Source organism: Pan troglodytes, chromosome 12, assembly GCF_028858775.2.
Source record: "Pan troglodytes isolate AG18354 chromosome 12, NHGRI_mPanTro3-v2.0_pri, whole genome shotgun sequence".
Lineage (NCBI taxonomy): Eukaryota > Metazoa > Chordata > Mammalia > Primates > Hominidae > Pan > Pan troglodytes.
The window spans coordinates 97,914,574-97,937,913 of record NC_072410.2 but is presented as its reverse complement, the minus strand read 5'-3'; the positions used below and the strand labels follow the sequence as shown (position 1 = coordinate 97,937,913).

General features: G+C 41.4%; 1 protein-coding gene across 3 annotated transcripts in view; it reads right to left on the bottom strand.

The window, feature by feature from the left end:
• Positions 1-8,972: 8,972 nt before the first annotated feature.
• DNAJC27 (DnaJ heat shock protein family (Hsp40) member C27) overlaps positions 8,973-23,340 on the bottom strand; it is a 28,303-nt gene continuing 13,935 nt past the window's right edge. For 2 of the 3 annotated variants that reach the window (XM_001147370.4, XM_009442145.4), the window contains exons 4-7: positions 23,160-23,324; positions 22,393-22,515; positions 16,760-16,920; positions 8,973-13,096 (exon numbers count right to left, since the gene is read on the bottom strand). In XM_001147370.4, the coding sequence (XP_001147370.1) occupies positions 12,964-13,096; positions 16,760-16,920; positions 22,393-22,515; positions 23,160-23,324 (582 nt within the window). In that variant the 3' untranslated portion in view covers positions 8,973-12,963. The remainder of the gene's footprint in view (positions 13,097-16,759; positions 16,921-22,392; positions 22,516-23,159; positions 23,325-23,340) is intronic. The other variant, XM_001147289.5, reaches the window with a different exon arrangement.

The following is a 23,340-nucleotide window of genomic DNA, read 5'->3' as shown; positions in this document are numbered from 1 at the left end:
AGGAATCCTATGAGAGAGAAGACTTTGAGACATCATCCCTACCCCAAGCACTAAGAATGTAGTTGAGGAGTTGAGATCAGAGGGAAGGTTCCTGAGGGGTGGGAGGAAAGCTTGGTTGCTGGAGGCCACATTAGAGCCAAGCTCACTTTCCCCCTTTCCTGGAGTCAACAAAGTGCCAAGCCAGAGTTTGCTGTCACAGCTTGTGAGATCTTATTGGTCGGTGATGTTATTTCTCCTCAACTTGAAATCAACCATAGTGAGTATCTATACTATAGGAATCAAGCAAAAGCTACCAATCAGGGTTTCTCCCAACTCCCTCCCAAGGGAGCCAGTTCGCCAGCACACCAGTCACTCCTCGGGCCTAGTAGAAAACTTGAAGCAGCCTGAGAGGTTGCAGTTGCAGTTTCCAAGAGGAGCCTGGCATGAAATTGGGTCTGACATGGCACCAGAGCCTCAGAGTGGTGATGGCTGGAAGAGAGGCCTAAGGGGATGGGCCTCATGGCTGGGATGGGGAAAGTGGCCCAGAGTTACCAACCCTCCAGGGGGCAGGGGGCAGAGCAGGGAGGCCTAGGGCCAGCCTGGACAACTAGGAGGACCAGTGCTCATACCTTCAGTCTGGAGGCCACGGAGGGACCAATGACATCAGTGGGAGATCGACCAGTAGGACCAGCTAGAGGCAGCCAAGGCTGTGAGGGTAGGGGATGGCAAGTGGACAGAAAACGTTACTCTTGGCCAGAACGAGAGGTGAGGCACCCCCACCCCAACTTTAGATCTCTCCTGGGGGGAAAGAGGGGAGCAGAAATGTGAGGGGGAGATGATCTTGCATTTACTGAGTTTTAATCTTGAGTTAATTGTGTTTAAAACCAGAAGTGACTAACTTACCTTAAGAGGCAAATTTTAAGTTTTCCCATCCTTGGTGAAAATGTGAGCGTGGGAGCCAAGATAACTTCTGTTTCGTAAAAGAATGTCTTTGAACATCTGTATCTTATGGACTTGCTACTGAAAAAAAATTTCTTTTTGCTTCTCCCACCCCCACCAAAATCAAGTCAGGGTTAGCTCTTTTCCAGGAAACATTTTTCCTTTCTTTTCTTTTCTTATTTTTTTTTCTGAGTTGGGATCTCACCTGTCACCCAGGCTAGAGTGCAGTGGCATGATCATGGCTCACTATAGCCTCAAACTCCTCAGCTCAAGTGATCATCCCTCCTCAGCCTCCTGGGTAGCTGGGATTACAGGCCCAAACCACCACACCACCGCAAACAGATAATTTTTTAAATTTTTATTTTTTAACTTTTTATAAAGACAGGGTCTTTACGTTGCCCAGGCTAGTTTCAAACTCCTGGCCTCAAGTGATCCTCCCACCTCGGCCTCCCAAAGTGCTGAGACTATAGGCGTAAGCCACCATACCCATACTACTGAAAATTTCAGACCTGTGATTTCATCTCAAACCTTTGTAAAATGAGATGCCATAATCACTATTTCATGTAGTAAGAATTTAAGGTTTTTCTTTAATTAAAATAAAAGAGGGCTTACCCAGGCATGGTGGTACACACCTACAGCCCCTGTTCCTCAGGAGACTGAGGCAGGTGGATTGCTTGAGTCCAGGAGTTCAAGTCCAGTCTGGGCAACATGGCAAAAACCCGTCTCCAAAAAAAAAATACAAAAATTAGCTGGGTTGGTGGTGTACACCTGTAGTCTCGGGAGGCTGAGATGGGAGGATCACTTGAGCCTGGAAAGTGGAGGCTGCAGTGAGCCAAGATCACACCATTGCATTCCAGCCTGGGTGACAGAGGGAGACTCTATCTCAAAAAAAAATCTATATCTATCTCTGTATATAATTGCTTAAAAAAATAAGGGTTCAACAATGCCTGCTATTCCAAACTTTAGGAAAAGCCTAATTCACACACACACACACACACACACACATTTATTTATTTATTTATTTATTTTTCTTTTCTGAGACGGAGTTTCACTCTTGTGATCAGGCTGGAGTGAAGTGGCATGATCCCAGCTCACAAGTGGCGCAATCTTGGCTTACTGCAACCTCCGCCCCCCCAACTGGGTTCAAGCAATTCTCCTGCCTCAGCCTCCCAAGTAGCTGGGATTATAGGCACCTGTGACCACTCCTGGCTAATTTTTGTATTTTTAGTAGAGACAGGATTTTGCCATGTTGGCCAGGCTGGTCGCGAACTCCTGACCTCAGGCGATCCACCCGCCTTGGCCTCCCAAAGTGCTAGGATTACAGGTGTGAGCCACCATGCCCAGCCAATTCACTAATATTTTAAAAATTAATTTTTATTTTTTCCTCTCCTTTTTTTGCAGGGATGGGGGGTGTTGAAGAAATCCCCCCAAAGAGTAGGTCTCTCCCAGCATCCCCACCTGTTCTTAGATTATTAAACTCTCAGTTAATGTTGCAGTGGAATTATATGCAAGAAGCCTGGGAAACCTAGTTTTTACTGGCTTTGTAAAATTTCATAAAATAATGGTCTTTCAAAAGGACCTCAGGTGTTATCTAATTAAATGGCCTCATCTAATAACGGAGGAAACCTAATCTCAGAAGGTGAATCCACTTGCCCAAGGCTACTCTATTAATGAACAGGAGAGATAAGACTCTATCCCAAGTCTTCTAATTTCAATTCTGCTGCTGCTGTGTTATGTGAGAGTAGAGTTTACGGATATGTAACTACCTTAAGTGGATTTGAAATCCCAGCCAGGGAGCACTGATTGCTATGTTAGCTTTCTGAAAAATTTCTAAGTGATTAAAAGCTTGTTTTCCCTGTAGTCTGAAATTTCTACTAATGTAAAGAAGCAGGATTCATGACAGCCTAGAGCCACCATACTATAAGAGGTCCCCACAAACAGCTTCAGAGTGAGCTTAAAAAAAAACTGGTGCTATGCTTAGTTTTTGGTTTTGTATAGCTTTTTAGATGACCAAAGTACACTGTAATTGACATTCATTTGGAAAACTCAAGCAATATAGACAGGATTGGACGAAAAGTGAAACTATCCTAACCCCATTCCCTAAATTACACTTCCCGGGGAAAAGCTTTAGAGTCTGGTGAATATAAACCACCTTTTTCTTGTGTAGTGCTAGTGAATCTAACACAAAATGCCTGACCACATTTGGGGGCGAGGATGGGGTGGGAAACAGCCCTTTTAGAGCTTCCTGGGTTTTAACTATGACAAAAGAATGTTAGGAACATGAAAATCACTCAGAAACAAAATCCTTAGAGTGGGTCTCTCCCTGTCTCCTGCCTCATAGGTTATTTAATTCTCAGTTACTGGCTTGGGTGGAGGTCCCTTTAGACATGATTTTCAAGCCATTCTGGAGGCATCAGAGGTCCTATAAGAGTTTAAAATTTCATTAAAAAAAAAAAAAAAGTGGCCAGGCATGACAGCTCACGCCTGTAATCTCAGCACTTTGAGAGGCCAAGGCAGGTGGATTGCTTGAGCCCAGGAGTTCGAGAGCAGCCTGGGCAACACAGGGAGACACTGTCTCTACAAAAAATAGGAAAAATTAGCCAGGTGTGGTGGCATGTGCCTGTGGTCCTAGCTACTCAAGAGGCTGAGGTAGGAGGATCACTTAGGCCCAGGAGGTGGAGGTTGCAGTGAGCCGAGATTGCACCACTGCACTCCAGCCTGGGTGACAGAGTGAGACCTTGTCTCAAAAAAAAAAAAATTAAAAAAAAAGAAAGCAAGAAAAGAAAGAAAACATAGGCTCGGTGCGGTGGCTCACACCTGTAATCCCAGCACTTTGGGAGGCCGAGGCAGGAGGATCACGAGGTCAGGAGATCGAGACCATCCTGGCCAACATGGTGAAACCCCATCTCTACTAAAAATACAAAAATTAGCTGGGCGTGGTGGTGCATGCCTGTAATCCCAGCTACTCGGGAGGCTGAGGCAGGAGAATTGCTTGAACCAGGGAGTTGGAGGTTGCAATGAGCCGAGATCGTGCTACTGCACTCCAGTCTGGCGACAGAGAGAGACTCTGTCTCAAAAAAAAAAAAAAAGAAAAGAAAACGTAATAAGTACATCCACCAAATTCCATATTCTAAAGCACTCATGTTAACTCTTTCTTGGTTTGGGCACACCTCAGAAAGAAGTTTCTGTCATTCCTCTGCATACATGCAGGATTTGATGAGGAAAATTATCTATGGTGGTCTTTTAAAAATATATAGACCTCTTTAGGAGAACTGCTTGAATCCAGGAGGCAGAGATTGTGGTGAGTCAAGATCGCGCCATTGCACTCCAGCTTGGGCAACAAGAGCAAAACTCCCTCTCAAAAAAAAAAAATATATATGTATATATATTATATTATATATATTATATATATCATATGATATATATAATATATATATACTATATTATATATATTATATATATCATATGATATATATAATATATATATACTATATTATATATATTATATATATCATATGATATATATAATATATATATACCTCTTTATGTCCATCTAAGCAACCTGGTAAAGCAGGTACAATATGACTTATGAGTGGGAAGCAGAATATTTTAAAATTTGGATCCTGAGCCTGATAGTATATAGTGGGAAGCTGAGTTCTGAAAATGGGCAGTCTTGGGTTTTAATAGCTTTTTCCCCCTGCCCCCCAGGCTGGAGTGCAGTGGTGCAATCACGGCTCACTGCAGCCTTGATCTCCCGGGCTCATGTCATCCTCCCACCTCAGCCTCCCGAGTAGCTGGGACTACACGTGTGCCACCATGCCTGGCTAATTTTTGTGTTTTTTGTGGAAACAGGATTTCACCATGTTGCCCAAAGTGATCTTGAACTCCTGAGCTCAAGCAATCCGCTGTGTCTTGGCCTTCTAAAGTACTGGGATTGCAGGTGTGAGCTACCTCTCCCGGCGTGAATAGCTTCCTGTGTGGCCTCGGGCAAGGCATTTAACCCCTCTGAGCCTCGGTTTTCTCATCCATAAAATGGGGATAACAATATAAAAATAAAAGACATCCATGTTCTTAAGAGTCATTGGTTATTTCTGGAACTTCTCTTTGACTATCTTTCTTTCTTTTCTTAATTCTTTCACTTTTTTTTTTTTTCCCAGCTGGAATCTTGTTCTGTCACCAGGCTGGAGTGCAGTGGCACGATCTGGCTCGCTGCAACCTCCGCCTCCTGGGTTCAAGCTATTCTCCTGCCTCAGCCTCCCGAGTAGCTGGGATTACAGGCATGCACCACCACACCCAGCTAATTTTTGTATTTTTAGTAGAGACGGGTTTCACCATGTTGGCCAGGATGGTCTTGATCTCCTGACCTCATGATCCTCCTGCCTCGGCCTCCTAAAGTGCTGGGATTACAGGTGTGAGCCACCGTACCCGGCCCTCTTTGGCTATCTTTCTAAGGTTATTTAATATCTCATAATTTCTACCATCTAGCATCTTTCTAACTACCCTTCTCAAGACCTCAGTCTTCTATTCCATCTAATCAAATCTTTCTCTTCCTTTAGGCAGTCCCCAACCTCTGGGAGTCTTGTTCATTTCTTTGGAAGAGCGGCTTAGCTCTTTGCCTCACAGCACAATGTCGGAGTACCTTCCCTCATAGCTAAAATTTCATCAGGAAGCAGCATTAAACAGAGCTTCTGCCTAGCACTGCCTTCAGCACGAGGCCCAGCAAAAGCTCTTAACCCAGTTTCCTTGAATACGATTCATTTTCTTGGGCAAGGTGCTCTCCTCCACCAGCATCTGTGGGCAGGAGAGATTACCATCTTAGATCTAAACCCTGCCATCTTCCTCAGGAGGCACAACTGCCTATTCGCTTCTTCTAGAAGGGGTAAAGTTACCAATGTGAACTTACAGATTTGTCCTAATAAAATGTTGCTTTTAGCTCTTTAATATATAGGGGTCCCATGTTGGAGTTTACTAGAAATACAGGGTTTAGTCACTAAAAAAACAGTTGACAACCACCGACTTGGGGCTTTTCTGTTTGCTCCCTGCTGCTCAGAAGGGAGACAGTTTCTTCTATTTTTCCTTTTTTTTTTTTTTTTGAGACAGAGTTTCGCTCTTGTCGCCCAGGCTGGAGTGCGTGGTGCGATCTCGGTTCACTGCAACCTCCGCATCCCGGGTTCAAGCAATTCTCCTGCCTCAGCCTCCCGAGTAGCTGGGATTACAGGCATGTACCACCACTCCCAGCTAATTTTTGTATTTTTAGTAAAGATGGGGGGTTTCACCATGTTGGCCAGGCTGGTCTCGAACTCCTGACCTCAGGTGATCCACCCGCCTTGCCTCCTAAATTGCTAGGATTACAGGCATGAGCCACCGTACTTGGCCTTATTTTCCTTTTGAACCACTAAGATCCTTTCTTTCTTCAGTATTTATTCAATTAACTTTTCCTTCTCTCATACTCCAAAACTAGCAGAATGTTTACATCCTGACATCTGAGGACATAAGACCTTCTCATCTTAATTTCTCTCAATCATAGCAGATTTTTACATTCTCTTCCTAATACAAATGCGTTCATGAGTTACAGCTGCTGATTTTATAATTACCAACGAATTGCTTTTGGATGCAAGGAGACATTTTCTTAAAGTCACAGCATTTAGAACAGTCAACTGACCAGAATTTTAACAAGGTGGTATTATAGGTACACATTGGTTTATATAACTAAAACAACAAACTTAGATTTTAGATATTTTCCCTTAAAATGAATCCAGCTTTCAACTGCTTTAGAAGAATTTGTTAATATTTTCATTATAAATATACAAACTTGTATATAAAGAAAGCCCTAACTAAAGGTTGGAACTATTTCCTTTAATTATTTTATTTTATTTTGAGACAGAGTCTCACTCTGTTACCCAGGCTGGAGTGCAGTGGCATGATCTCAGCTCACTGCAACCTCCGCTTCCTGGGTTCAAGCACTTCTCTTGCCTCAGCCTCCTTAGTAGCTGGGACTACAGGTGTTCACCACCACCCCCGGGAAATTTTTGTAATTTTAGTAGAGACGGGGGTTTCGCCATGCTGGCCAGGCTGGTCTTGAACTCCTGACCTCAAGTGATTCCTGCCCCCACCTTGGCCTTTCAAAGTGCTGGGATTATAGGTGTGAGCCACTGCGCCCAGCTGGAACTATTTCCTTTAGGCCAACCTGAAAAACTGAGCTTGGCATAATGATAATGGTTGTGCTCTCAAAAAAATAAAAGCATTTAACAACCTACATTATCTTCAGTATATAGTAGCAATAAGAGTATTAATTCTGAAATTGTATATCTTGAAGATTTCTAAAAAATGCGAACTTGCTTCTTCAGAAATAAATTACAGAAAAAAAGAAACTCTTCAAAACACAAATTTTAAAAAATGACACTAGACTGTAAGCTCCACAGGGCAGGGATTCTTGTCACTTCTGTGCTCTGCTAGATCTCCAGTGCCTAGAACAGGGCCTGGCACATGGTAGATGCTCAGTAAATACATGGTGAATGAATATATATATATATATTTTTTTTTTGAGATGGAGTCTCGCACTGACACCGGGGCTGGAGGGCAGTGGTGCGATCTCGGCTCACTGCAACCTCTGCCTCCCAGGTTCAAGCGATTCTCCTGCCTCAGCCTCCAGAGTAGCTGGGATTACAGGTGCCCGCCACCATGCCCAGCTAATTTTTTGTATTTTTAGTAGAGACAGGGTTTCACTATGTTGGCCAGGCTGGTCTCGAATGCCTGACCCCGTGATCCACCCACCTCGGCCTCCCAAAGCGCTGGAATTACAGGTGTGAACCACTGCACCCGGCTGGTGAATGAACACTTTAACAATAAAGTTTGATTAAAAATTTAAGAAATTACAGGTGCCCTCGATAGGCAATGGATCAACTGGAAACTAAAAAGCCAGATAATTTTGTATCTTAAATTGACCCTGAAATGAACTGAATAAGTCCAGTTCTTTTCCATTTACAACTGGTTATTGGTTTAAAAAGCAGCCAAAGACTCCAGTTGAGAAAAACTAAGTAATTGGATATATTTTAATACATAAAATGTTACACTTGTTAAATGTTACTGACCATAGCTTTCTCATCCCTGCTTATGATCCTTGTTGGCTTTTAGTTTCTAACATTCTTTAGGCTGCAGGTAACAGAAAGCAAACTCCAACTAAACTGAAGCAGTAAACAAGTGGAAGGACTCCAAGGTGGCTGACGAGCTTGACAAACAAGCTCACGGGCCCTCCCTCAAGGACTAGAAGGCAAGGCTGAAAACCATCAGGACTCTGCCTCTCGCTGGATGTCTGCTTCATTCTCAATTTTTTCCCATGAGGTTGGAATCAAGGTTGTCAGCCATCACTGGGACTTCTTCCTTTCCTGAGAGAAAGTATCTTCCTAGCTTCAGTTGGAGAGATCCTGGGGAAGGACACCTATGTGACCTATTTGGGGTCACATTCCTGTCCTGTGGACTGGTGTCTGTGACCAGGGAGGAAAGATGGGAAAGAACTTGAACTTTGAGGCTGGGCGCAATGGCTCAGCAGTGGCTCACGCCTGTAATCCCAGCACTTTGGGAGGCCAAGGCAGGTGGATCATGAGGTCAGGAGATCCAGACCAGCCTGGCCAACATGGCTAAAATTACAAAAATCTACTAAAAATACAAAAATTAGCCAGGTATGGTGGCGGGCACCTGTAATCCCAGCTAATTGGGAGGCTGAGGCAGGAGAATTGCTTGAACCCAGGAGGTAGAGGTTGCAGTGAGCTGAGATCACACCACTGCACTCCAGCCTGGGTGACAAGAATGAGACTCCATCTCAAAAAAGAAAAGAAAAGAAAAGAAAAAAGACCTTGAACATTTTGAACGTCTCCCCCTTAGACCATGTTAGTAGGATGAAGAGGACAGAGTAGCTCCCCTGAAAGAGGGGTGGGCCATTCTCAGGAATGTCTTACTGAGGGTCACAGTCGGTGAGGAACTGGATTGGCATCTAGCTTAGTATGTTTTCCATTAAAGACCAGTGTTTCCACAAATAAATGCAGCCCACAGACCGGTGTTTGATACTTGGCTTTACTTTATAAAAATACACAACTTAAATACATATGACACTCTGTTTACAAGACATAAACTGGTAGATTTAACATTTTCAGTTATTTCAACAGAAAGAAAATATGTAAATTACCTTGTAAGAGCAAAGAGTTCATTTATAGACTCTGCTTTCACAGTTAAGGGGGAAGAACGCCCAGGGGCAATCAATGCAGGAAGCTAACCAACACTGTCCAGCTCTCCAGCAAAACTCATCTTGCCAACAGGGCCTCTATTGCACCGCCTAATATTGCACTGCTCGTTAGACACCATCTCACTTATCCATGTCACCAGTGTAAGCTTTTGTCTTCTCTAGAAAAGTTTAATGGAAAAAAACGATGTACAAACAGTAAAACTGTATCTTACAATTGTGCTAAATACCAATTATGAGAAGTACGAACCTCTCTTCACTTTGCAAAGCTTGCAATGGAAAGTGGTTAGCTATATTTTGCAGCTAAGTTCATTTTCAAAAGTTTTACAAAACCTTTGATTCAGAGTAAGCTTGATGGGGTACAGTGGCAAAGGAGGTGACATTCCCATGCCTAGTGGAATTAGTTGTAAGACGGGCACTGTCACTGTCAAAGGCAACAAGCACATGGCTTACAGCTCCACCTTTCTAACTTTTGGCAAAATCCCTCCCTTCCCCTTGTGATGTTGTCATTGTTCAATGGGGCACAGCTCCTTTTTTTTTTTTCTTTTTTTTAAAAAACTGATTCAGAGCTTGCAGTGGCTGCTTACTTACTCTGGCTATCTTTCAGAAATTTAGCTGCCTTATCTATGGCTCGTTTAACTAACAGTGAATTAGGTACTAGTTTATAGGTATAAGGAAATAGTTACTTAGTTGAGAATTCAATATATGAGAACATACTAGAGTAAGTTTCCTGAGGTAAATGTATGCCTTAAAGAATGATGTGCAATCTATAAAACTGTGGCGTTTTCTCTTGGGTAGCAACACAATGACCCCCAAGTCTGGATTTTTAAATTAACAGGCTAAGAAAACTAAGGACACATTGATATAGAGAAATAAAATAACAATGCTGAAGTCAAAGAAATATTGACAGCTGAGATATCAATTCAAAAGGAGGCATGAAGGGGAACAGAGGAACAGAAGGAGGCTGTATTTTAAAGTGCTTAGGTAGGTTAGAAGATGAATTTGAAATGCCTCCAGGGATTTCTAACAAGTTTAAAAAGTGTTACTTCTTGGTGACTCAGATGTTGAAGACATGGCTTTTCTTTAATAATAGCTATTCAAACTTTTTATTCTTTTTTGAAAAACAAGATTCTCTATAAAAACGTTTTAGCCATTGTAATTATTCTGCTAGCTGTTACTCTCACTAACGTATTTTGAAATCCTAACTGGCTGAAGAATTTTTAATAAGGTTGAACTACAAAGCACACATTTGCACCAAGAATTTAAATTAATGCATAGATGTCTGTGAAATTCTGCATGAAGTTAGTGCCAAAAAAACCTTTCCATTGCAGATCATGCTTTATTTCTTAATATTCTGCTGAAGGATTATAGAAATCAGAAAAATTCTAGGACCCTGAAGCTTAACTTGCTTATTTTATTCCTTTTACATAAATGAAGTGGTATATGGCCATTCTTAACATTAATAATGAAGGTGTTGGAAACTGAGTCTCAAGACCTAAGAATCAAGCTCAGGCTAAATTTCACCAACTCACACATAAGGATATGAGTGGGAGCACTAATGAATTTTCTCTGCTGTAATTGCTCATCTGTGCAATACGGCTGAATGAGGTTCCCAATCTAGTATTTAATAACAGTGATGAAAACTGGCACCAGCTTTCATAGAGGGCCACACATTCAGTGAGTTGTCGTGTCAATTCGGGCTGACGCTACCATGCACGATCCCTCATTCATATGACTTCTACATTCTGCTGTGAGGACAGACATGTCTGAGTGCTTTCAGCATGATAAAGGCCTTCCTTAAGCAAAATTTAGGTCCCGAAGAACTCTGGGTTGGAGTTCTGTAGCCTCAGAAGCCAGTTAAAGGCCAGAGGGAAACCTCGCAAGAAATAACATATATCAATCAGTTCATTTAAAAAGTTGTTTTGATATTACCAAGATGAAAAGTGCGATGATAAAGCAACGCTCTGGTTTCCTGAAGACAAGCTTAGTGCAGCCCAAGTACAGGCATACAGTGAAAAGCTGCTGTGTGGAAAATCCACAAGACTGCAGTGGGCTTGGATTGGAAGAAAGTGGCTTTTCTTCTTAGGTGGTAAGGTAGATGCTCTTTGGCAATCGATATGGGATAGCTTTTTAAAATTCACAGGACAGGAAGATTTTATATACTTTCAAGCCCCAATTAGTACAGCTAACTGAAAGTATATAAAAATGTGAATTAGTGTGGTTGCAGCTAAAAGTATGAGTGATGTAACAAGAATGACGACGTAATGAGTCAAGTGGTGAGACTAGTTCTATAAGCACCGTAAGGAGTGCCAGTCCTAATACATGAACTTCATCCATCCCTTGTATATCAAGGAGGAGACTGTGGCCAGAGAATGTATTTTGTAAGCTATAGTTTAAAAATACTACTCTTCAGAAATTTGGAGCCCAAGCAGGAATTACAGAGATTCCTCCCAACAGAGGCCCTGAGATCTCCCCTGACTGCCACCCAAAGGATCCACACTTGCCTCTGGTCAACCAGATTCAGGCCAAGGCTTAGAAGAGGGAGGAGGCAGTGGCCAGAAGCCAGGGACTCTAGAGGAGAGAAATGATGGCAGATGTGGGGTTCAGAAAAAACACAAGAGGGGAAGGGGAAGAGGGGAAAAAAGGAAGAAACAACACTGGTGAGGAAGTGTAGAAGAGGCCAACTTTGCTGAGGAGTGGCCCTGCCTTTCTCACCTGCCTGTGGCAAAGGCTGGCAGTAAGACAAGGGCTAAGCCTCATAAGGAGTCTCTCCTACTGCATCAAGCTTGCCCCGAGCTTGGCTGGCCTTTTCCTCTGCTGATGTGCATAATCTTTAAGTGTGACCTCTAAGTACCTTTTTTTTTTTTTTTTCTTTAAGAGACAAGATCTTACTATGTTGCCCAGGTGGGACTTGAGCTCCTGGGCTTAAGCAATCCTCCTGTCTCAGCCTCCTGAGTAGCTGGGACTACAGGCGGATACTACTGCAGCTGGCTCCTCCAAGTACTTCTGTCTTGGGGCCTGATTCCTCATTCCCAGGTGCACAGTGCTCTCTACTGCTACCAGCAACCATTTCTATGGCAAGGGAAAGGCCTCAGATCCAGGGACAGGATAGGCAGCAGCCAGTGTACCTAGAATTTGTGGCTGCCACCACCTTTTCTCTTAGGACTGGCTTGTCTCTCCCACTGGTGGCTGCAGAAGAGGAACAGAGTGAATATCATAAACGAATGCTCAATTCAGAACTGTATCACCTCATTTTACAAACTCCCAAAGGGCTGCCAAGAGTCATCATTATAGATCGATGGGTTAAAATACCACCTAAGGAACTCATTGTAAAAGCAGCAACTTGTCTGTAAGGTCACACCAAACTTACAGGGGTTCTGATGTTGTTTGCTTCCATTTTTGTTATTTTCTTCTCTGATGATGAATTCCGTAAAAAAGAAAAAGTGAAAGGGTCCTCTTGTCCTCTCTTCCCTCCCTCCAGGAACCTCGTGGATTTCCCCAAGTGAAATGTCTAAGGGATACTATAATTACAGAGCTGACGAATGAGAAAAAAATTCAGAATTATCTAGAAATATGAAATGAAGTACAGGGTGTAAGTGACGCTCAGTTCTCTTCACTTCATACAAATGCAGGTCATTTCTCAGTAAAATGTCTATGAAATGGGCACCTGAATTACTGATATACAAATGACAACACATGAATGAAAAGAGCAGTGAGATTCTGGGAAGGAAAACTCCACGTTGGTTATTTCACCTCTAAGGAAAGTCTGTTTGCATTTGAGTCCCACATGTGGCTTTTTTCTGTACTTTCTACTTGATGTTTTTCAGGAGGGCTGTCCGAGCATTCACAACTGCTTTGAAGGCATCTTCACTGCCAGGTGCTACACATTTGTCAGGGTGAAGAAGCACAGCAAGTTTCCGATACGCTTTATTGACTTCATCCCTGGGAAAAGAAGCCAAGATCTATGTTAGTAACAGAGTCAGCCCAACCCACTGCATGTTAGCTGTTTGGACACACATAGTATCTCTTACAGTGAACATATCCTAAATTATTACCCTTTCTCAAAGGCAGGATTAAAGGACTAGAAAACAGACAACCAACCAATAAATAATATGTAATATATAACACAAATTGAAAAAGTTATTATTGCACAATGCAAAAAGTATATAAATGCTAACACTTAGTAAAATAATAATCAGATGAAAACAGGCAGTACTTGGCACCTCACAGGCACTCAGCATATCTTTGCTGATTGAAAGAATAAGGGCTTGGGCACCAGGGAAGGCATCCAGAGTTGCCTTCTGAAAGAAGGGGTTCTGGGAGAGAACCAACAGTGGCCTGGAATGGAGCCCGAACACAGCACAGATGGGAAGCAAAACAACCCCAACACCTGGGCTTGATAAACAATCACAACAGTAGGTGTTTCATGACAAGTGTGTGCTGGGAAAACTGTTTCTTGAAGTTAGGATACAGGAGGTTGTTACATAACCCAGGCATGAGTGAGTACAAGTTTAGATTAAGGTATTTATGGAAGGAAACAAGGGAAGATAAAAGATAAAGAAAGAAATGGCAGAAGTGGATGATGAGCTGAATATCCGGGAGGAGAAGATGAAAAGAAAGGGGCTGAAATGAGCTCCAGGGTCAAGGTCACGAGGAATCTGAGGCCCAAGAAGGTGACACCACTGAGCAAGCAAGGGATGCTGGAAAGGGGTAGCCCAGAATGACAATGAGCTCACGAGACCAAAGAAGAAACACGACAGAGATCAGTATTATCCAGAGAGGAAAGGAGCAGTAGCAGTGCTTCTCCAATCCGGCGGTTCCCATAAACCAGCAGCGCTCCAGGAGAGAGCTGCAGGCTTCTGAGCTCCTCAAAGAGCCAAAACTGGCTGGGGAGGGGCCTGGACCCATCTGTCCCTGTCCCCACTGGTCATCATCCTCTGGTGTCAGGCCTCCCAGAGGGCTCTAAGTACCCAGCCACTCCCCAGTCAGATTAAGCTCTGTCTCTACCAGATGGTTTTATTTCCCACCTTCCTTTTGTAATTCAGGGTTCCAGTGATCCTATAAGCTATATGGTGCTTTACCAAATGCCTTAGCCTTTCTCCTTTATTTTTATCGAAGGATTTCTAATGTGGCTCTTCAAATCAGATGGCCTTTGATACCTTGGCTATGATGGAAAGTTTTATGTATCAGCTTGGAGAGACTGAGGTCATAGGGTCATGTTAACAGTTCTCCAAGTCTTAGGCGTACATTCTAGGGCCTTTTCTGCTTTCTGCTCTTAGAGGGGTCCTGAATTTTCTTGTTCTAGCAAGAACCTCCTTCTTTCATAAGGATACTCTGGGGGACCTTCCTGGTGCCCTGCGTGTTGTTTTTCTACATGTGTAATTCTGATAATTCGCTAACAAGAATGACATTCTCCCTCTCTGAAGCAATTTGAATTGTAAGAATTTTTATTTGTCCCAAAGACCCCGTGTCCTTGAGGAAGGTACAGCATCCTCCCTCTTCCCCACAAGGGAGTCCTGGGAAGGGCCCTTCCAGCCACTCTGCCTCCCCAGAGAGGGTGACCACATGGGGTCAGTAGTTACACCCGATCCTCTGCACTAAGAGTGCCTTTCAAGATTTGCAGGTAGCAGGAGAAACTCTCAAGATGTAACAAATACATCAATTCCGTTGAAGACGAAGATTTTCTTAAAGTTCAAGAACAGTAAACACAGTTAACAGTCAACAAATACCAAAACTCTCTGTAACTTAAGAAAAAAATGTTTTAAGGTTTTTTCCCAAATGTACTTAGTGCCATATAAAATTAGTTTGCTAGGCCCAGTGGAATAAAGGTAAGAGAAGCACATGTTTCTATTGGTTAAGGATATGAAACCTATAGGGGCCTGTAAGTTCTGGTAAATTTCAATTAACCAAAGTGAATACATAAGGAACCCTAAGTTTCTTCTTTCTTAATGAATATTGTTCTAAGTCTACTAACAAGTAGATAAAGTAATTGTTTCTTAAGTTTAGAGCCAGTATCCCTTGGAGATGACACAGAAGAATTCAGAAAGAGACTATGAAGGTCTAAAAAGAAATGTAAAATATACAGATATACAGATTCAGTGCAATCTTACTGAAACCCTACTGGCTTTTTTTTTTTTTTCATAAATGGAGAAGCTGATCTTAAAATATATATGGAATTACAACAGATCCTTAATAGTCAAATAATCTTGAAAAAAAATAGGAAGACTCACATTTTCGAATTTCAAAACCCACTAAAAATCTACAATAAACCAAAGAGTATAGCACTGAAAAAAAAAAAAAAAGATCCCGATAAACTCTGTGCCCTACACGAGGTCATCTGAATTCCCTGACAGTTTTAAAGCATCCTCAATATCACCTGGTGAATGAGTGTGCCCAATAACAGTTTTCCCCTTCCCTTCCCCGCTTTCCTTCTGGACTTGAAGATACGCTGTGAGGTCAGAATGGAGAAGAGATGTGTAGTGCTTTGGGTGCTGACATGGCAATTTCAAGACATACTTTTTTCTTTTGTGAGAATCAAGGTGAAAAAGTAGGAAGGGTGAAGTATGTGGGGGGAGTCTGGGCGCATATTGTACTATACTACAATATGTGTAGTAACGGTAGAATTAGACCGTTGAAAGTTACATAACCATAATGAATAATAATTTAATTTTTGTACAAGCAACAAAGAATAGTGATTGAATTTTTTTCTTAAATAACTCTTTTGACTAAAATAATTAACATAAATACACACACAGAGGGCTGGGTGTGGTGGCTCACGCCTGTAATCCCAGTAGTTTGGGAGGCTGAGGCAGTTGGATCACCTGAGGCCAGGAGTTCAAGACCAGCCTGGCCAACATGGCAAAACCCCATCTCTACTAAACATATAAAAATTAGCCGGGCGAGGTGGCGTGTGCCTGTAATCCCAGCTACTCAGGAGGCCGAGGCAGGAGTATTGCTTGAACCCAGGAGGCAGAGGTTTCAGTGAGCTGAGATCACGCCACTGCACTCCAGCCGGGGTGATAGAGTGAGACTCTGTTTCAAAAATAAAAATAAAAAAATAATAAATAAACAAATACACACACAGATGAGGAACTTGCAGGGCTTTAGAGACAAAGACAGAGACAGTCAAACATACAGTGTTCCAGGGTAAGAACCAATTATACCACTAACTCCGGGGATTCTTGAACATGTTTAATCTCACTGAATCCCAGTTTTCCCACCTATAAAATGAAATGTTTGACAAGTTGATTGCCAACATGCTTTCCTCCTCTAACATTCTATGATTGAAGAATTCTCTTTTGTTAGTTCTTTTTTAAGGTTACATTAGCTTCAAGGCTCTTCTTGTTCCACACAGATGAAAGCAGAGCATACCATTTCATGAAGTATTTATCCACGTACATGACACAGTTTTCTCACCAGGCAACTGTGCCCTCTATTTTGTCTCTTTGGTATTCAGCTAATTCAGTGAAACTGAGTCATTCTAATATATTTTCATACATCTTCGTATTTCCAGCCAACTGGAGGAAGATATACTGCACCTATAATTTTGGTGATGGAGTCTTTCTTTATGATAGCAATCAGCACTAAGTATCCCAGAGCGCTTACCTTGAGGCCCCAGGTTTGACTCCCAGCATGTCCCAACTGTCTTTACTATTTCGAATTCTGCGAATGGCATCTGCTTGTTCTTTGGTGAAACTAGCACTGCTATTTGTGGTAGGGCGTTTCCCGCCATTTTCACATAAATCAACTATGGATATATAAAAGGTCTACAAGAAGAAAACATAACCCAGGGTAGAAATGATTTTGTGAAAATAGGAATTCCTTTTAAGCATCAACTTAAAAGACTTTTAATATATTCCAGCAACTCTTAGAAGTCATGTATAAAGCAAATACACACTTTGGAAGATTTTTTTCTACTATTTAAATATATATATTCATATATTTTAATACACAAAAAGTATAAGGAATAAAATTAAAGTGGCTAATAATCCTACTTTCAGATAACCACAATTGAAGTTAAAAAGTAACAGATGGGCAGGGCATGGTGGCTCACACCTGTAATCCCAGCATTTTGGGAGGCCGAGGCAGGTGGACTGCTTGAGCTCAGGAGTTTGAGACCAGCCTGGGCAACATGGCAAACCCACGTCTCCACACACACAAAAAATACAAAAATTACCCGAGTGTGGTGGTGCACGCCTGTAGTCCCAGATACTTGGGTGGCTGAGGTAGGAGGATGCTTGAGCCCAGGAAGTGAAGGCTGCAGTGAGCCCAGATCATGCCACTGTACTCCAGCCTGGGTGACAGAGCCAGACCCTGTCTCAAAAACAAACCAACCAACCAAAACAACAAAAGTAATGATGAACATTGTTAGAAAAATTCAAATAGTAAAGAAAAGTGTAAAATGAAAACTGTGTCTCTCTACTCCTCAAGTTCCTCTCCTGGAGGTAACCATTGTTGATTTTTTTTGAGCATCCTTCCAGAAAAATTTACCATCAGTATGCCAGTATATACACAGATCCATACTCTTTCAACATGTACTAAAGGAGATCAGACTAAACACATCTTAGCACCTTGTATTTTTTTCCACATAATGCATCCTGGAATCTTTCTATAGCTACATGTAGAGACTTTCTTTGTTCTTCTAAATGACTGTTCAGTATTGTATTGTGTAGCTGTACCATAATTTGTGTAACCAACTCTCTATTCTTGGACAAGTCAGTTGTTTCTAGTTTTTTTTGCTACTATAAACAGTGCTTCAGTAAATTTTTCTTTTGTGTATACATCTCAGTACACTTGTGGGGATACTGCTTTAGGATAAATTCCTAAAAGCAGAACTGTTGAGAAAGAGTATATGCGCATTTTAATTTTTGAGTTTGACAACCGTTGTTAAAAAAAAAAAAGCTGTACCAGTTTACATTCCCATCACCGTGTGTGTGAGACAGAGTGCCTACTTCTCCATACCCTCATTAACACTGACCATTATCAAACATCCTAAGTGTTACTAATCTGATATATATCTAATATAGTTTGATTTGCATTTCTTTAATTAGAAGTGAAAGTGGGTATCTTTCCAAATGCTTATGGCCTTTTCTTTTTCTGCAAACTTCTTATTCTTTGCCCATTTTTACAATTTTTTTTCTTTTTTTTGAGACAGGGTCTCTCTATGTTGGCCAGGCTGGTCTCAAACTCCTTGGCTCAAGTGATCCTGTCTCAGCCTCCTGAGCAGCTGGGATTACAGGTATGTGCCACTGCACCTGGCTACACTTTTCTGATTTTTTTTTAGGTGAAAGCTTTTTTGACCCTGCTCATGTTTCATGTTCTGTGCACTGTAATTATTACTGAATAATACTCATTTACCACACTACAGCTACTTTTAAATGGACATATCTCCTCCTAATTTCTTTAAAAATCTTTTCCTCTTCTTTTTTGGATTCTTTTATAGTTCCTGTTATCTTCTAAAATTTTTATCTTTCTTTTAGACTCTCCTTTCTGATGTCTAGTATTAGCTAATCAACTTGGTAACCTAACAAGAAGCCCTGACGTCTGAAAAGGGGTGTCAAAGGAATACCACTAGAGACCAAGACACAAGACGTATTAGTTTGGCTTTAGTCTGTCTTAATATTGCTCTCTCTGTTAACAGTTATCAATCAGATAAAACCATGTTACTTCCTGACATAAAATGTCTATTAAGTAGATAGGAAATAAAATATTTATTAAATTGAACCAGCAGGAAAGCACTACTTTTAAGTACTTACTTATAGAATACTGTAATTATTCTCTTCTTGTTAGCTTTTTTTTTTTAAACAGACTAATTTATCCATTAGTTCTATCCAAGATGTATCTAAAAAGATAAAAGCCACATAAAAGGGATCACAGTTGCTAGTTGTGTATCAGTAAGACTGTCTTCTAGCCTACGAGTTAACCTGAAATATGAATATTCATAGATTTCTGAGGGCACAAGGATTCATTCATCACACACATGGTTATAGGAGACAAGCCATAGTGTAGGCTATAGAATACTAGGATTGAGACCAAAGCCTGTTTAAATTTCATGTCTGAGTTCCAGCCATGACAGAGTAATGAATACTGGACTAGACTTCCTGCCATCAACTACTATCGAACTGGAAAAAAACTGTTGGCAGTGGACAACAGCAAGTGCAAGACGGCTCCCTGAGAGATAAGCCCCCCAATCACCTGGTTGTCTGCTTGGAGTCCATTTCCTGACCACGTCACAGAGAGCTGGAGTCTGAGCAGACACAAGTCTCATTGAGCTAAGGAGGAGGTGGCTAGACTCTGCAGAGCAGGCCATTGGAGAGGAGAGAGCTGTGCAGAGCTGGGCACCAAGTCCATATGGGGGTCTCTCATGAGTCTGTGGCCAAAGGCTGGGCTATATATGCATAGGGTGAGATCACTCAAGGCTTACCAGATAACAGCTGCTATGGGGTTGAAACAAAACCAATATCCTGAGGTCTAGTGGTGCTAGAGAAGAGCTATCCTGGGAACAGTAGGGTTTAGCCTTGTCAGAGTGGAGATATTGCCTTAACCCCTCATTAATTGCCCCACCATCTACTGAGGCACCACAGAAAGGCTGTGCCCTAAAAATTATAGACTCATCCTAACAAAACCTAAAACCGAGAGCTGACAAGATCTGCAAAAGGGACAGAATTTGGAAGCTGAGTCCTGCCAAATTAGAAGGGCTTGGGAAACACTTTGAACTTCCTTCAAATCCTTGCTATTAAGGCAAAAAAACAAGCCAACACAAGTTCACTGTAATTTGCCAATAATTAAACTGCCTCCTGAGGAATCAAAAATCAACACTAAACATTCTTCAATCAAGAATCAATAGTCAGGCTAGGTGCGGTGGCTCATGCCTGTAATCCCAGCACTTTGGGAGGCCGAGGCGGGCGGATCACGAGGTCACGAGATCGAGACCATCCTGGCTAACTCGGTGAAACCCTGTCTCTACTAAAAATACAAAAAATTAGCCAGGCATGGTGGCAGGCACCTGTAATCCAGCTACTCAGGAGGCTGAGGCAGGAGAATGGCATGAACCCGGGAGGCGGAGCTTGCCGTGAGCCGAGATCGCGCCACTGCACTCCAGCCTGGGCAACAGAGCCAGATTCCGTCTCAAAAAAAGAAAAAAAAAAAATCAACGGTCTTCTGAGGAAGATAAAAGAATCTAGAGTCTCTACAATGTGTTATCCACAAGGTCTGGTGTTCAATCAAAAACCACTACTCATACAAAGAAACATGTAAATGTGATCCATAGTCAGGAAAAAAGGTAGTAAATAGAAACTGAACCCAAGATGGTTCAAATGTTGGACTTAGCAGATGAAGACTGTAAAACAGCTATTATAAATATTTCAAAGAGGTAAAGAAAAATACATTCAAAGAATTAAAGGAAAATATACTCTTAATGAGTGAGCAGAGAATCTAATAGAGAACTGAGAACTATACTGGGAACCAAATGCAAATTCTAGAGCTGAAAACTTCCCTCAGGGAGTTTAACAGTAGATTGTCAGTGGTGAAGTCAAATCAACAGAGACTATGCAATCTGAAAAATGCATAAAAAAAGGGAAGAAAAATAAATATAGCCTCAGGGACTCTGGGACAAAATCAAATGGTCTAATATACATGTAATTGGAGGCCAAGAAGGTAAAGAGAGCCAGAATGTGGCCAAAAAAACTCTGAAGAAATAATAGTAAAACAAAAACAAAACAGAAAACTCCCCAAATTTGATGAAAAACACCCACCTACCAATCTTAGAAACTCAGTAAATCCTAAATAGAATAAAAATGAAGAGAATCACATCTTGGCACATCATATTCTAACTGCTGAAAACCAAAGAAAAGAGAAACTCTTGAAAGCAGCCAGGGGGAAAAAAGGGCACATTAGGTACAGAGATTAATAAGAGTCAGAATGAGTGCTAACATCTCATGACACACAACGGAGGCCAGAAGAGAATGGACCAGCATCTTTAAAGTGTTGAAAAAAATCTCATTTCTAACAAGTATGTCCCTTGGACAAATCACTTTACTACCCTTAGATGCTCTCATATATGAAATGATAACAATACTTGCCACACATTGTTGTTGTAAGTCTCCATGAGATGAAATGTGTAAAATTCTCCAGAATGGTGAAGTACTATTCAAATGGTTAGGTATCATTATTGTACACATACAGGCACAAAGTCACATAGCTCCAAGTACTCAAAAGAATAGAAAGCATGGCAAACCAGCATCAACTTTATTTGATCTTGAAATAGAAAATACTTTTGCTTAATTCAGCCTGTCAGCCAAGGAAGAAATCTGTCTTCTAGTAGGAGGAGTGACATCTTGTGAGAAGGAAATTCAGCATAAAAGATTAAGTACAATCCCACTCAATAATTAAGAACAACTCTTTATAGTGTAACTACATTATTTGAAATGCTAAAAATTCCCAAAATATCAGATATATTCATAAGAAGAAAGCTACATTATTCATGCTACCACTTACTTCCAAATGTATCTATAATTAAGGGCTGACTTTATAAGTTATTGTTTTAAATAGCCCATTTCCCTTAAAATTACTCAAGATGAGTAGGTTTTTTTAAAGTGGCCATCTGTTCAGGTTGTGATGTGAGCGCCTCCCTCTATTTCCTGCTTGATTGGCGAGGCCTTATTTTTATGTGTGACTGGATGGAGTCTATACTGACAGTCTCCTATTCTCTAACTGCACCCCTGTGGGCTACAATATAGGATTATACTAGCGGTGGCAAGGCAATTTTGCCACAGTAATGCTTCTATCTGATTATGCATATAAATGTAATACCATTAGCCAAAGGTAGCTTTGAAGAAAATCTCTGTCCTGCTTAAACAGTGTATAATAACTTTTGTTAAACTTGATATCTTCAGAATCGCCTGGAGAGAGAGCTTTTTCAAAATATAGATTCCTGGGCTCCATTGCAACATAAGCTTCCAGTAGGTCTGAAGCCCAGAAGTATGTATTTTAAGAATTTCCTCAGGTAATTCTGGTGATCAGCTAAGTCTCATCTAAAATAGACAGCAGTCAGATCACTCATTCTCATTCTCTCTTCCTTTCTCTCCCCCTTTCTCTATTTCTATCTCACTAGATTCTTTGAAAAGAAAGAGCTTATTCTAATGAGAAATTCCTATTACTTTTTTGCTTCCTCTAATTTAAACTGAAAATTGGCACAGTGGCCTTGACACAAACCTTAAAACAACAAAATGCTAGCTTACCTGGAACATCTCATTGATGCCTTCTCCAGTTTGTGCTGAAGTTTCAAAGTACAGGAACCCTTTGCTTTCAGCCCAAAGACGTCCTTCACTTTCATCTACACAGCGATGTTTGGTACAATCAATCTGAAATAGAAGGGGCGGGGGACAGAGAGAAGATTACAATCTTGTTCTACTAGAATGCACCCAGTGAGGGTCTCTGTCAATCCTTTACTAAGGCAAAGCTATTCTTAGTAAATGCCTGCACTAGTGTGTAAAATTACCAGGACCAAAGGGACAGAAACAAAACTTAATATTGAATGTAGACTGATATTCTATGGCAACAGGACTAGTGCCTGCTGCTGCAATGTCCCACCTGATCCCTTGGGAAAACAGCTGTTACTCAGTTCTGTGAAAGTTGGCTTCATGACATCTGCCATACCCTTGGGGCCATAGTCTGCTTTTCACACCTTTCCATAGTCCACATCACCTAATTAATGCCCCTACTCCAGTCGGGTCAGAGTCTGATTATTAGGAACCATTGCCCCCACTCAGTCACCAACATCCTTCCCCATGTATGGCACCAGAAAAAAAAAAATGTATACAAATTTTGATATAGCAGGTTTTAGGCTGCTGTGTTGTTTTGTGTTTGTCTTAGGGACATTATGTTTTGAAAGGTTATTGATTTCCATATTACACAATAAGGAATTTTTCTTTTCTTTTTGTTTCCCAACACTCAAAGCTCCACTCTTTCCCTAGAAATCTGAACACACCATTTCCAGAGGGGTTACCTTGTTGGCACAAACTACAAATATAATATTTTCCATGTTTCCATGAGGTCCAAGCTCTTGCTTCATTTCTGCCAGCCATGCATCAAGGGCGTCAAAGGAGTCTTTCTGCCCAACATCATAGACCAGTATCACACCCTGTGTGTCCTTGTAAAACTCATTTCGAACCTTCAAATAAAAGGAC